This window comes from Harpegnathos saltator, unplaced genomic scaffold, assembly GCF_003227715.2.
Source record: "Harpegnathos saltator strain DR-91 unplaced genomic scaffold, Hsal_v8.6 scaffold71, whole genome shotgun sequence".
NCBI classification, from domain to species: domain Eukaryota; kingdom Metazoa; phylum Arthropoda; class Insecta; order Hymenoptera; family Formicidae; genus Harpegnathos; species Harpegnathos saltator.
Window position 1 is genome coordinate 453,104 of NW_020230549.1, and position 14,616 is coordinate 467,719.

Consider the following 14,616-nt stretch of genomic DNA (forward strand, 5'->3'; position numbering starts at 1 on the left):
ACACGCTCACACCCCCCGCTGGAATAACGTACTACCGAAACGCTGCGTCGGCGTCGCGCCACTCCGAGCTCTCGCCGCTGATCGTAGCCGTAGACGTAGTAAGAGTAATGCGCGCGCGCTGAGCCGCCTCCGGCGACCAGCGGAGGCGGTGGAGATAGCGACGCAAGGCGAGGCGACGCGATCACGACGTAACGTAACGTAACGTAACGCCGTTGCCGCCGCCGCCGCCGCCACCACCACCACCACCACCACCACCACCACCACCACCACCACCTCCGCCGTCGCCGCCATCACCTCCGCCGCCGCCACCACCTCCGCCGCCGCCACCTCCGCCGCCGCCACCTCCGCCACCGCCGCCGCACCAGCCACCTTCGCATGATTTTCCACGAGCGAGTACGTGTGGTAACCGCTGCGAGCAGAGCCGTGCCGAGCGCAGTGGACTCGCTCCGGTCGTATCGCGTGCCGCTCACGAGAGCGAGGATCGTTTTCTCTATCCGCCTGCCTGCGTTTTTCCCTCGTCCGCACGCCCGCACCACCACCACGCGCACCTTTTTCCACCTTTTCCGCCCGCGCGTACTACTACCCCTCGTTCGGTCTCTTTCTCGCTCGTCGTCACCTTCTCCTCCCTCCTTCGTAACCCCCTTTCCCGCCGCTTCTACGGTTTCTCTTGTTCTTTCTTTTTCTCTCTCTCTCCTCTCCCCCTCCCTCTCTCTTTCTCCCTCTCTTTCATTCCTCAGTCTCAGTCCTCCTCTCGCCGTTTTCATCCTCAATCCGCCCTCTCTCCACCTCACAATCTCGCTCTCCGTCTCTCGCTCTTTCTCTCTCCATCGCGTTCTCCCGTCTTCCATTCTTTCTGGTTCTCTGCGCGTTACGGCGTGAACCGTACCGAGATCGCGCGACAACGCGGTAATCGGCGGCTGCCGCGTCGCGGAATAGTACGAATAAATCGCGTCGTCCGGTCGCAGCGGCACTGAGGGGGTGGTGTGCGCGTGAGGGAGAGGATGCTGTCTATGTTTCGCGCGGTGAAATCATGTGGTCGCGCTCGGCTCCGGAGAAGGCAGTGACATTTCGGACACACGTTCCGGAACGGCACGCAGCCCGGAACGCCGTCTTCCTCTTTCCGTTGAAATGATCGAGTTGGCCGGACTCGTTGTAGCGAGGACCACTCGCGAAAGGGCCATCACGAAGAGGGAAAAGCGTCTGAGGTGAAGAAAGAATAGAAGAAGGAGAAGAGGAAGAGGAGGTGGCGGAGGAAGAGGAGGAAGAAGAGGCTATAACGGCGCTCTGTGCGTGGGTCGCTAGATCATTCAAGCGCGTTGCCTACGATATTTGCTCTGACCTTTGCGACTTGTACATATCTACATATACACATACACACACACACACACACACACACATATACATGCAACACACACATACCACACATACTACACATACCACACGCACGGGTAATACGTCAAGTTACAATTTGCTATCAGTGATTAGATAGATCGAGAATCGGAGGCCTCGGAGGAAGAACGTGCGCGACGACGACGAGAGGAGGCCTGAGCGCGGTGCGTAAAAAACGTGCACAACCTATGGACGATGCGCAAAGATCGTTAAATCGCCTGAACGTTAAGCCAGACGACCGGTTTGCTGGTCCTCGTTCGACGATCGATCGCCAATCACGAAATTATCCGGGGAGGTGAGACAGAGAGAGAGACAGAGAGAGAAAGAGAAAGAGAGAGAGGGAGAGAGAGAGAAAGACACGGGCCACACTCACCCCCGTGCCGCCGAGAACGGCGAGAAACCGAGAGCAAGGGAGAACAAGGAGGAGGAGGAGGAGGAGGAGGAGGAGGAGGAGGAGGAAGAGGAAGGGGAAGGGACGGGAACAGAGAGAGGATTTCGAGAAGTAATTGTTGAGAACCGTCGGAAATAATGTTCCTGCCCGTCGACAGACTGCTGCGTTCCGGGGTACTGTTTCTGTTGTGGATAGGCTCGAGTCGCCAGCAGGAAGAGGACATACCTCATAATGAGTAAGTGTGTTCATCGCGTACGCGACTTGTAGCGATTAAGTGTGACGAAGGCATGAAAAATATCCGGTGGGTCTGTGCCTCGTCGGACATCGATGACGCATGAGGAGTCTGAAAGAGAGGGATGTGAGGAGGGCAAAAGAGAGGGAGGGAGGGAAAAAGGGAGACAGGGGATGGAAGTAAGGAAGGAGGGATGGCGGCGACGGCGGCGGCAATGGCGATGGTGGCGGTAGCGCGGTGGATATGCGAGCGAACGGACGATCGGACGGATGGGGTGCATAAAGCTCGACGAGCAAAACTCGATAGGTAGCAGAAGGAGCGCGAGGACGCGAGGGGGGTAGGTGAGGGTGAGGGCGAGAACGAGCATGCGGTAGGTAGGGTGGGAGGAGGAGGAGGATAAAGGAGTACGCGCGAAGGGGTGGATTCGCGAGGGTGAGAGAAAGAGAAAGACGAGAAACGAGAAACGTTGTCGAGGGTGTGAGCGATGCGAGAAGAAAAGCGGCGAATACGCGGGGTCGTGGTACGTCTGGAGAAGTGCGAGGGAGGTGGAAGCGAGGAGCCAAGGGGCGAGGGGTTGGGTAGAAAAATGAGGAAGGTATGAGAGTAAAGGGGTATAAACGGAAAAGTCCAAAGACAGAAAGGGATAGAGATGCGTCGTTGGCCTTGGGGAGGGAGAGAGAAAAGAAAGAGGGAGAGAGAGAGAAAGAGAGAGGCGATTATGCGAAAGGTGTGAGAAGAAGCGCAGTAGAGAGTGGACGGCATAAGGAAACGCGTGACACTAATCGGGTATTGACTGTGTACGAGGAGAATAGGGGACAACGGAGAAGGATGGAAAAGGATTCAGGCGTGGAAGGATTCGATACGCGGGACGTTAGAGCTATACTTCAATGGCTCGAACGATATGCATAATGTTTGTTTAAAATTACCTGACGAAATATGAGGTGGAGATAGTAGGGATACAATAAAGCCATGCTATACATACCCTTCTCCTATCCTCGGTTTATTTTTTCCATTATTAATTAGTATGAGATAATAATGACACAGATGAGCGAGTAGCATTGATAGATCATTCACTTGAAATTTCGCTCGCTGAGGCCTCGTCTCTTGCTTCCCTGAAATATAATAACGTCGTCATTAATTATTGCAGAGTAAAAAACTGGGCCTTAAAGTTTGGCGTGGATCTATGGGAGTTCGGTAAACAAGTAACTAAAATGGGCGAGATACAGAGAGTAAGATAATATATTTAATATATTTATATGTACGTTCGTGTGTGTATGTGTGTGTGTGTGTGTGCGTGCGTGTGTGCGTGCGTGCGTGTGTGTGTGTGTGTGTGTGTGTGCGCGCGCGCGCGCGTGCGTGCGTGCGTGCGTGTGTGTGTGTGTGTGTGTGTACGTGTGTACGTGTGTATCTAATAATTCCATCACATAAATAAATCTTATCACAAGTAGAACTTTTAGTAAATAACATCGTTTATCTACCGATTTTTGCTGCTCCCTGCTTAGAAATACCACGAAGCGGATGCCGATGTCATGAGGAAAGACGGTCTTGTCGTCGTCCGAGATATGGCCATGGAGGTGAAAAACATGATGGACTTTAAAATGAACGCCGTGATGGTATGCCAACATCATTCATATTGCTCTCGCGTTTTTCATCTCTTTCTCTTGGCATTTCAATTCTATATTATTCAGCAAATTTTAGGATTTCACGCTTCTTTGTCATGTACGTGTACCACGAAGAGTTCAAAGAACGAGCGTCGCAGATTGTCTCAGAATCAGCAAAAATAAGCAGTACATTATCAATTATTCTGGATTACTCTTTTTGAAATTTGCGGAATTATTCAGCAAGCTATCGAGAATGACGCGCTCGTCGCAAATCGGGTCGGTAACGCGAATAAACAAGTCCAGTCTAATGTCCAAAATGACTCTAGTAGAGCAAATTTATCGATTTGCTAAGTTTAGTATCAAATATTAAGATTCTTTAAATATCGCAACAAATGGCCTTTTTTGATATTTTCAATAATACAGCCATCATTAGCCGTCAATTTCCAAGACAAATTCTATCATCGGGATGCACTCGATGTTTGTAGCTCCATCATCTTATTTGATTGAGAATTCATATCATAAATGCAGATAAATGCGAGGCGAAGGGTTTATTTTCGCGTGCAGACGCGCGCTTGCAGCACGTTGCGTCGGCGTGTTGAATGTTAAACGAATCGGACGACTGTGCTTAGCAGCTAAAGTAGAGGTGCGAATGCGCAAGACGTAACGTAATTGATGTTCGCAGAGATTAGTGGAGAGCGCCGAGCAAGCTGCGGTGTCGGCGCCAAGAGAAGGGAATGTGTCGCCCAAGTATTATGCCTCGCATCGGCTTAACAACTTCGTCAGCGACGAGAAAGGTTTCGCCGGCGCGCAGGAGATGTTCCTCGCTGCCAATCGTCACTTCGACCATTTGGCGGTGAATGTTAGCTTGTCCGCCGTGCTACTGCCGAGCGGAATCAAAGACAACGGTACGAATTTAAGCCTCTCCCGGATGATTCGCGATTGCGTATCCATCGATCACTGCTTGATCGTTCTTATTCGGCTGACGAGCTGAACCGGCGCTTTGCTTCTAGATCGTGACGTCGCTTCGGGTATTCAATGGAGCGAGTATCTAGATCTCTTGTTTGTTAATAATTACGAGAGCGATACCACGCTGTCGTGGCAATATTACGGAGCGACCACGGGATTCCTGCGTCGTTTTCCAGGTATTCGTCAAGCCGTGCATCTCGCAAATATGAAACGCTCCTCGCGACGGTGCGGAGCTAGCGCGATTTTCCCGCTCTCGAAGCGGGCGAGCGAATTAAGACGCGATGATGTTTTATAATCACAGCGATATCGTGGCCGCCGATGGAGGGTACGTTCAGAACGTCCAAACCCTCCGTCTCGCATCGGACCGTCCGCGACGTGTACGACTTCAGGATGTCGAATTGGTTCATCGGCGCGGCGAACAGTCCGAAGGATCTAGCAATACTGATAGATAGCGCGACCTACACGTCCGACAAGAATCGACGGCTTACGATCGCCACGACCAGGGTCATTCTGGACACCCTCGGGCCGGACGACTACGTGAACATATACCGATATGGCGAGAATGCGGAGGAGATCGTGCAATGCTTCAAGGACAGTCTGGTGCAGGCGTCGCCGGAGAACGTCCAAGAGATGAAGGTGGCGTTGAGCTTCGTGAAGCACGAGGAGTCCGCAACCAACATTTCTGCCGCACTCAGTACCGCCTTCGAGATCCTCCACAAGTACAATCGGACCGGTCAAGGCAGCCAGTGCAATCAGGCTATCGTGCTGATCACATCCGACAACGACGGCGCACCCACCGAAGTGATAAAACGCTACAACTGGCCTCACATGCCCGTTCGGATCTTCACGTACCTCATCGGCGGCGACAAGAGCCCGGAGCTCTGGAACACCGCCTGCACCAACAAAGGTAACGTCGCTTCGTTGAAAGCTTGCGATTCTTGAGAAAAAGTCATATCCTGTATAATGATATATGAATTTTGTCTCTATATAACCATGTCATACAATCGTATATAATTATATATGAAAAAAATGCTATTGTACAAATACAATTAAAATAACTGCTTGTTACCTATGGCAGTCCGCGCATGTCTGATTGAATAAAACTATTCTTTCTTTCTTTATTTAACTATCTTTTTAACTTTATTCAACGATCGATAATCCCATAGGATTTTACGCGAGGATAACGGACACGGAAGAAATTCATAACAAGGTCTTTGAGTACGTTAAAGTCCTAGCGCGACCTATGGTGCTCTATCAACATGACCATCCGATTCATTGGAGTCCCGCTTATGTGGGCGGAAAGGTAAGCAATTTGATTTACGTTGATTGCTTATTCATATAAATTTAATTTAGCTTATGATTCGCGTTAATTGATCGTTTCGTATAGCGGGCACATTAATATCGTAGAGATATTAGCCGCATTCTGACATCGCGTAAAAATCCGCGGTTATTTTCATCTGGTGATGATTTACAATTTCAGAGCAGTAGGTACGGTCGAGAAAATCATGGGCAACTAATGACATCTGTGACTGCCCCCATTTTAGATCGCCGGAATTACACGGTAATTATATCGAGAACAGTAGACATGCAGCTTGCTTTCGATCGTGCCCGACTTTAACGCGATCCCGGTGCTATAAATGTGAAGTAATACACAGATAAATTGTACTTCACTGTTTTTATGTATTATCGTTCTAAGGTGAAAACAGCCAATTTATTGGGTATCGTTGGTACTGACGTACCTGTTGAGGAGATTCAGAAACTCGTGCCGCCTTACAAGGTACAGAACAACGCTGCTTATTTATTTCCATTTAGTTGCTCGGTTGCACCGCTCACGCGAAATGAATAAACTTGGCTCGGTCACTCGCTCTTCTTTTTCTGGAGAAACCCTGAAAGTAGGAAATTTAATCAATTAAACCAGGCACATTGGTGCAACCGATCCAGCAACAAATTATTTTCTGTTTCTCGTATCAGTTATTAATACCTTGACATACATCGTTTGAATTGCAGTTAGGAGTTAATGGATATTCGTTTATTGTTGACAATAATGGCAGAGTTCTGTATCATCCTGACTTGCGGCCTCTTGTAAGTAACTGACACTTCACAGACATTTCTCGTAGATCTTGCCAAACATAAACTGCAAGGCATAAAATCATTTGTCTGTTTGAGGGACGAATAAGAGCATGACATCGTAGTAATTACATGAATGTATTTCACGCAGCCCGGAAATATGGAGGTAAACATATGTCGGATATGCAAGATGAACTATTAGATTATATTTCAATATATATTAATGAATTTATAGGCAATACTACTAATCAAACGATTTTTCTTTTAATTTGAAAGAGCTAATTGAGAAATATGATGCGTGTCCGAATAGTGATAATTTATAAGAAAACGTGTATATTTTGCAGTACGAGGAGACATTAAAGCCTACATATATAAGTGTAGATCTATCGGAAGTCGAGCTCGCAGAATACGATGGACCTTCCCATCCGTTGAACAACTCGATCTTGCTCGATGTAAGTTTTACGTCACGGTGTTATTCTTGTTGTGATACATGAAATAATATTTCAACGATGTTATTCTCTTCCCAGCTGAGGCACGACATGATCGATCAAAAGGAAGGAGAAACGGACTTTGCAATTAAAATGCATTACGACGATATGGTAAGATGTGATATGGGAAAATTATTGCGCAAATAAAGCAGAGTCTTTATTGTATTTTACAGGGATTAAATTGCTGCTTTGTCATCCAATATTTGTTAATTTGCAGAAAAGAGTCACGATTCGACGGCACAATTACTTTTACAAGCCGATTGATGGCACGCCATTCTCCTTGGGCCTAGCCTTGCCAGAAGGCTACGGCATGTTTGAATTGCGAGCTGAAAAGGAGATCAAGCACGCTATCATAAATGGTAAATTGTGTTTACCATTCATCATGTCACCATTCATTCGTCATTGTGTGTTACGATGATTTAAAACGACGACAAAAGAAATCATACTATTGATGCTATTGCAGTAACAGAGTTCTTCAAAGGGAACAATTGGAAGGTGCACCCTGATTGGGTCTACTGCGAGTACAGTTCGGCTTCCGATAAGTTCTTTTCCTCCCCGGAAGAACGCATCCTGCATTTTTTAACGCGGATGCGCAGACCGGGGTGGAAATGGATGTCCTTGAGACCAAGGAGTCCCAGCTCGCATCACAAGCAAGCGAGCAAGCCGGATAAAGATGCTTATTATTGTGAGTGCACTCACTTTAATAACCACTCTCATGAACGAAAGGCTTGGGAAACGAGCACGTGTAACCTTTCCTGACTGCAATTAAAAAACGGATTGCATATGTTTTCGCATAAATTAGACAATCTCAAGCTCTTCGCAAGTGACATGTATCGAGATACGGAACTTGAACTTGAATTAACATAACAATTGTCGTATTTCAGGCGATAAGAAATTAGTGCAGTCCTTGGTGTTGGACGCCCAGGTGACGGACGGATTCGATAAGAGGGGCGCCAATACGATGCACAAGGAAGAAAATCAAAAGTAAGTTGCGCGTCGGTAGTACGGCAAGTGCACGCCTGTCTTCACTCACCCACACACACTTATTGCAAATCGATCGAGCACTGCAATGCACAAGCACGCGGTTTTTTACCACGCACCGAGAATAAGAGAATGCCGGTCATTTTGTAAATTATTCAACTGCCACTGCCTTGATATCAACTGCCCGTGATCTTGTTTTGCATAGTCGTTTTGCAAGGTGTAGAGAAAAGAAGGAGGAAAGAAAGAGGAAAAGAAAGAAAAAAGAGAAAAAAGAAAAGAAACCGACCTCCGTTAAAGATGAGCGAAGGGCGATTGTTCTAGAGCGGTCAATGGGGTGGACTGACGAACTATTCTGACGATCGCCGAACCGACGGTTCGGAGTTCTGTGCAGAACTTGGCGAGGTCTTTGTGTGTGTGTGTGTTGGCGCGTACGTGCGTGTGTATATGGAGAAAAAAGTCGCGTATACACACGGCTAAAAGATTCTCCGACAAGACGACGATTCGCCGTTTTGAGACGCGCGTTTTCTTCTTCGCATCTAACATACGTCGCGAAAGAATCAGCGCGTAATAACTCTCATTAACTCTTTGTATAATATGCGAACTGAACTATGCGCCACCGTCCAACATTTCATTTACAATATTATCTTTTATTGCATATTTTTATTACATTTTATTATTGTGTGTCTCCACCGCTAGCCCTATTGCCATACTGATGGCTCTACTGCACAGGTAATCCATTATGCACAATTATTTGTCTCTAACACGTTACACGTTTGTCAATGATAATGCACGGTAAAATATTCATACTTTGTAATTATCGTATTCTGTTTCGGACTGTGTTCAACACGTCGTATATATTCCCGATGGACAATAAGAGCGTGTAATCGCGGTTGCTTTCGGTGATTGTTTCCTGCCGTTTAAAAACTCGTTATTGTCGTGATGCGACTTTACCTTCGCGTGTTATAGCACGGAAAACGTACCAAGCTTTACGTTTCTGTTCCGGTGATAATTTTCGCATATGTGTCTATATAGACTGTGCTAAAATTGATGATATAATCGAGAAGATTGGTGATTCTCCCGAGATGAGAATAAAAATTGTCGATGTAGAAAAGAACATGTGTCGAAAATATCGAAAGCTAAATTTCACAATGCTAGAATCAGGCATAAAAGTCATCAGATGTTTCGAATTAGCGAAAGATGACGACGGATAATCTTCGATTCGTACACGACTATAGTCGGTACACGAGCTAAAACGAAATGCTTGGCAGCCGTCGACTATAGCCATTTCATTTTCGGAAAGGACTCGCTGTAAAAAAAAAAGAAAAAGATAGGCGAATCGAAGGAAATCGAGACGGAAAACTTCGGAAAATCCAATCTCTCGCACAGTGGCTGCTCATCGTTTCCTTTTAATTCGCCTATTCTTTATATGCGATTAGCCCGAAGTGGAAGGCATGAAGACATCTTAACGATCGCTCTTGTGAAGTTATAGTCGTTACTTTCCGGTAAGAGGAAGGATCTTAATGGAAGGAATGAACTTTTTCTTTTCGGGAACTGAGTCCGCTTACTTTCAAGTGCAAAAAACACTTGTGAAGCGTTCGCAGTCACACTTTCATCAAAGGAGATCACCTTCTTTTCGATTCCACCGTCGTGCATAAGATACTCTATATAGTGCAATTACCGTTACGCGTTTATCGTCGCGATGATATTGAAAGCAATGCGAAACACATATCGTTGTGTACCTTTGTATAAAGCGTCATTGACTTCTCCCGAGTAGATGTGAGTCGCCGAGTGTACCGTCGAACGCGATAGTGCTAACTTTAGGTCGTACGGCAAACATAACCGACATATCGGCTGTCCCGTGCCTTTCATTATCCTGCCCATCTACGTGCTCCGTTCTCCCGTTTAACAGCCATTTAAGCTGCCAACTCTGTCGATCGGACATTGCGATTCCACGAACCACGCAAGCAATTAGTTTGAGTTGCAATTCGGCTTTTGGATATGCAAATAATTGCGTACCGGTGACGTGTCTCTTGATCTCACGCCGAGAATACACTTTACATGGCCGATTTTGCAATTACAGTCAGGGCAAGGGTAGATTCGGCGTCACCAGGAGCTTCATCGCGACCAGGAGCGGACTTCTGCGTTGGCACGAGCACCAGCAGAGCGGCGACAGCACCGACGAACCGTGAGCTCATTTACGTCTCTAGACAAAAAGCGCTTTTCTTCAAAGCTAGATATCGCTTAAATGTCGCTTAAGAACCGTGTTGAGAGAGAGAAAAAATAACAAAAGAAAAGATACCGTCAATCGCCGGTTTTCGACAGTCACGGAATAGGAGATGATGCACACGACTTGCGTAGCGAATCGACGAAATCTTGACGATTAAATACGATTGGCACTCTAACGATTTATACGCAGGGGATTCGCGGAGAAGCACGCGAGAGCCATGGACTCGTCGTGGTACAAACGCGCAGTGGATCAGCACTCCGTAGAACCGGACAGCTTTGTCTTCAGCGTACCGTTCGACGCAGGTGAGCATCTGCGAACAACCGTGCTTCATCGCGCGTACTGCGATAGTTGCCTAAAGTGAAATTGAGGTCAAAATTAAAGTTGTGTTCACTGCAGATCTATAATATTAAGCGCATAAGTTACGACATGTGGTTGCAATTAAAAAACTTTGGTAAAATATTCAGACATTACATATTGCAAAATTTAAATCTCTCGAAAATACAGTCAGTATATTCTTCACTGATGTAAGGATCGTTGTTATTGCCTTCAGCCGACACGGCCGACCCACTTGTCACCGCCACTCATGCGGTGTTCTTCGGCAAAAGTCACAAGACTCCGGTGGCGGTTGTGGGCTTGCAATTTCAGCACTCGTCCTTGGCGACTCACTTCGTCAATATCACTTCTACGGTAAGTCGACGTGCAGATATATTCTCCTCTTCTTGTTATTAAGCAATGAATGCACTATCGTCATATCGTACACTCGTTTTACAGTGCACCGGAATGACGGGCTGCAAGAAGAATTGCGCGTCGGAGGAGCTGGATTGTTACATTCTGGATAACAACGGATTTATCATCATAAGTGAGCGTCACGAGCACACCGGCAAATTCTTCGGTGAAATAGACGGGACTATAATGGACTCTTTGGTGCAAGATAGAATATACAGGTAGAATGACTGAAAACTTGCGCCTATGGAACTATCGGCATACCTTAAAGTAATCAATATCTCAAATCGCTGATGACTGGTGAACTTTCAGAAAAGTAACCGTCATTGATTACCAAGGAACTTGTAGCCCTCAAGAGTCTCATCAATCATCAGCGCCGCAGACATTGTCCGACTCTGTTATCAAGACAGCAGCTACATTCGGCAGATTCCTCTGCACCTTGGCTTTAAGCCTCAATCTTCAAGATCTGTGGCAGGCAGTGTCGGCGTTCGCCAACGACGCGATGCACTTGGACGGTAAAGTTACATTTGTTAAAGATGCATTTACTTGAAGGTACATTTATTCTCCTCTTATACACGAGATAACGAATCATGTGGATGAGAGCGCTCCAATATTTCTTTCTTTTTTCTTCTCTTCTTTCTCTGCTTTTCTGCTCATATTTCTTTCCTCTGGTTTCTTTCTCTCCTATTTTAATTATATTTAACGTAATTTATATCTATCTCATACTTATTTATACATATATTTAATATATTTTTTTTGTATATTCTCACGAACGTGTACTATTGTGTCGAGACAAAAATGTGCAATCATCATTTTTTCGTAGATGGACCGGTGTTCAACAATATCGAAGAGTCGCGCGATTCCGACCTGCAGACGTTCGTCGACTCGACGGACGAAGTGACTCCAGATGAGAACAATGTGTTCGCGAGGTTCCCGGCGATCGCGCCGGCGACGCCCGCCTCGCCACCGACCACTCGGGCTACATCCGCGCATTATCCGCCACAAAAGCTGCGCACGTGCGAGAAAAAAACGGATTTGTACATCTTGCAGCCCGAAAGGCTCAACACTAGCGGCCAGAGCAATCCATTGAAGGGAAAACTCACCAATTGCCACGTAACTGGATGCGAGAGGTAATTTGCGGCAGTTTTATCTTGTCGATCATCATTGTCGTCTCAGATGATTTTGCTCGTGTTGCATCGTTTCGCTTCAATTATAAAACAGTCAATATTAAATTTCAATGAATTCGTGCAACTTAAATTTAACAAAATTATGTCTCATCGAATTCGATTGAATTAGATTTAATGACATTAAGTTTAAGAATATGTCATTCATTCTGAAAGTATTTGACGGCTCTTGACGGATTTAGAATTCGGCATTTCTGAATTCTCAGTACAGTTTTTCAGTACTGAGATGAAAATCATCGTGCCTAGGCTACTGTTTTCTCACAGGGAGCGGTAACATGAAAATACTCTTAGAAGAATATTGATTCAAGGCGAGAAATTTTCGTTTCAGGGTGTCTCACGTTCCTTTCCCGCATACGAAGAACAATTTATTAATGAGTATTTGTCCTCCGCAGACCCTTCAGTGTCCAGAAGATCCGTCACACAAATCTGATACTGTTGGTCGTCGATACTTTGTGCCCATGCGGCAGCAAGCAACTCAGTATCGAACCCATCGAGGCTCTCACGGAGCCCGGTGCATGTACAGCGAGGAGAGAACGCCTGTACCGGCGAAGGCCACCGAAATGCATAAACTATCACCCTGAAGAAATGGAGATCAAATTCTGCGGCGGCACGTGCCGCATGTTTAATTTCTCATCGTTGAGTCTTATGATTCTCTTATCCATCATTACAGTGCGGCTTGCGTGACTCTGTCAGAATTAATTGCGCACACGTTTACAAATTACCTTTTTAAAATAGATTTAGCGTTGTCGTTTCTATAAAACAGTTACATAAAGAGGAGGACGTGGAACAGAAAGTAAGAGAGGACGAGTGAGAGAGAGAGAGGGAGAGAGAGAGAGAGAGAGAGAGAGAGAGAGAGAGAGAGAGAGAGAGAGAGAGAGAGAGAGAGAGAGAGAGAGAGAGAGAGAGTGCGTGACCACAGTGTGTTAGGTTCACGAATTACATTATTCTACGTAAGAATGATGAAAAATATATACATACATATATATATATATACACATATATATATATTATATATATATATACATATCTCTCTATATATATGTTACGTATGTTACATATCCGATTATAAATTCTGTTACGCGAGAGTCCTGAATATTTATGTGTGTGCGGTCTCGCACGTGCGTCGAAATTTATCCCCGATACCGGACAAAGCAATAAGTGCCCCATAAAGCGCGAAATGTAATAACGACGTGAGATCGTGAGAAAACGGGAGATTATTAGAGATTTGCGTGACAGTCGGTCGAGAGGTACGCTAGCGGTCATAGTGATGCGCGAGGCAATCGACGGACGGTTGAGCGGTAATCCGACTTTAGACAATAGTCTCGTTGAGGAGACTCGGTCTCCTCCCTCTGGGAGCGCGCTTCCACGTCCGTCGTTCCCGAAGTTGATCGAGAAGGTTTCATTTTTGCGCGATTCTCGAACACATTTCTTCCCCTGGCTTCTCTAGCCAACTTGTGTCCTCTTGGTCGAGAGTATTCGTAGACGTAGTATTCGTTTGTTTTGAATGACAATATATTTGTTGCACCTCAGTTCTTTCTGATGCTCCGAGCGTCCAACGTACAAAAGAATGCGAACGAGAGGGAGCGCCCGGTGGAGCGTACCTTATCACGCTTCTGAATTTCGTTCGTTACGCTTTCGTTGCTTTGCAGCAACGGCGCTCACGTGCCTAGCCAGGCCTAATTTCAAATCTGAACACGACTGAACACGATGGCCTGACGAATAACGCAAAATCTGGAAGCATGATAAAGGACATCGCGGCGCTAGTTACTCTGAGCACTTCCGCAAACACTGTTCGATACCGCGGAGATTCGCATTGCCACCAGAATCGTTACTCCGTCGATTACGTATTAAGTAACGCTAAAGGTACCTCAGGGAGAAATAAGAGTCGAATAGACATCGATTAGCCGTCGATGACGTCTAAAAGATGTCGAATCGACGTCTATTCAATTTCCCATTTCTCCCTGGGACATATTCTCATTTTGTTCTCGTGTTTCCTCTAGGCAAGAATTTTATCCAAGTATGCGTACAGTTCATGTACGGAAACAGAAATATCGTTCAACACGAGAACGTAAACGCAAGAATGAAGCAAATAGCGTGTTTTGATCTTCGACCAGCCATAATTCTAGTGTACAAATGCGAATCACGCGCGATATCCTTCATATATCTGCCTCCCTGCGCCCTCCACACACCCAATGAGATTGTCGTCTCTTTCGTAGACGAGAAAAATTCACCAGTCTTCCCCTTTTCGGATCCCGTCGTATTCGGATTGAATATTTTTATCGTCCCGTAGGTACTACGCGTAGACTGAAAATTATGTCGTTTAAAGATAGATCGATATGAGATAGCGCAAATGTGCAAAAAATAATC

The 14,616-nt window shown here is 46.1% G+C and overlaps 1 protein-coding gene across 4 annotated transcripts; it reads left to right on the forward strand.

The window, feature by feature from the left end:
• Positions 1-387: 387 nt before the first annotated feature.
• Positions 388-13,071, forward strand: stol (voltage-dependent calcium channel subunit stolid). Of its 4 annotated transcripts, XM_011155031.3 has the most exons (24): positions 388-1,286; positions 1,479-2,015; positions 3,160-3,241; positions 3,515-3,625; positions 4,296-4,518; positions 4,624-4,755; positions 4,881-5,486; positions 5,746-5,882; positions 6,060-6,140; positions 6,276-6,356; positions 6,587-6,661; positions 6,798-6,812; positions 6,991-7,098; positions 7,174-7,245; positions 7,352-7,493; positions 7,598-7,819; positions 8,019-8,118; positions 10,196-10,300; positions 10,532-10,644; positions 10,893-11,029; positions 11,114-11,286; positions 11,378-11,580; positions 11,889-12,195; positions 12,642-13,071. In XM_011155031.3, the coding sequence occupies exons 2-24, from the start codon at positions 1,918-1,920 to the stop codon at positions 12,931-12,933; spliced, it is 3,615 nt and encodes a 1,204-aa protein (XP_011153333.1). In that variant the 5' UTR covers positions 388-1,286; positions 1,479-1,917; the 3' UTR covers positions 12,934-13,071. The 4 variants fall into 4 exon arrangements, with proteins under 4 accessions (XP_011153333.1, XP_011153335.1, XP_025161547.1 ...); XM_025305762.1 differs by lacking the exons at positions 388-1,286; positions 1,479-2,015 and adding an exon at positions 2,216-2,349; XM_025305763.1 differs by lacking the exons at positions 388-1,286; positions 1,479-2,015 and adding an exon at positions 2,400-2,922.
• The last annotated feature ends 1,545 nt before the right edge of the window (positions 13,072-14,616 follow it).

Coding starts and splice junctions, on each gene's coding strand:
- stol (XM_011155031.3), top strand. CDS start 1,918: ATGTTCCTGCCCGTCGACAGACTGCTGCGTTCCGGGGTACTGTTTCTG. Junction 6,357..6,586: donor AACTCGTGCCGCCTTACAAG/GTACAGAACAAC, acceptor TTTGAATTGCAG/TTAGGAGTTAATGGATATTC. Junction 8,119..10,195: donor CACAAGGAAGAAAATCAAAA/GTAAGTTGCGCG, acceptor TTGCAATTACAG/TCAGGGCAAGGGTAGATTCG.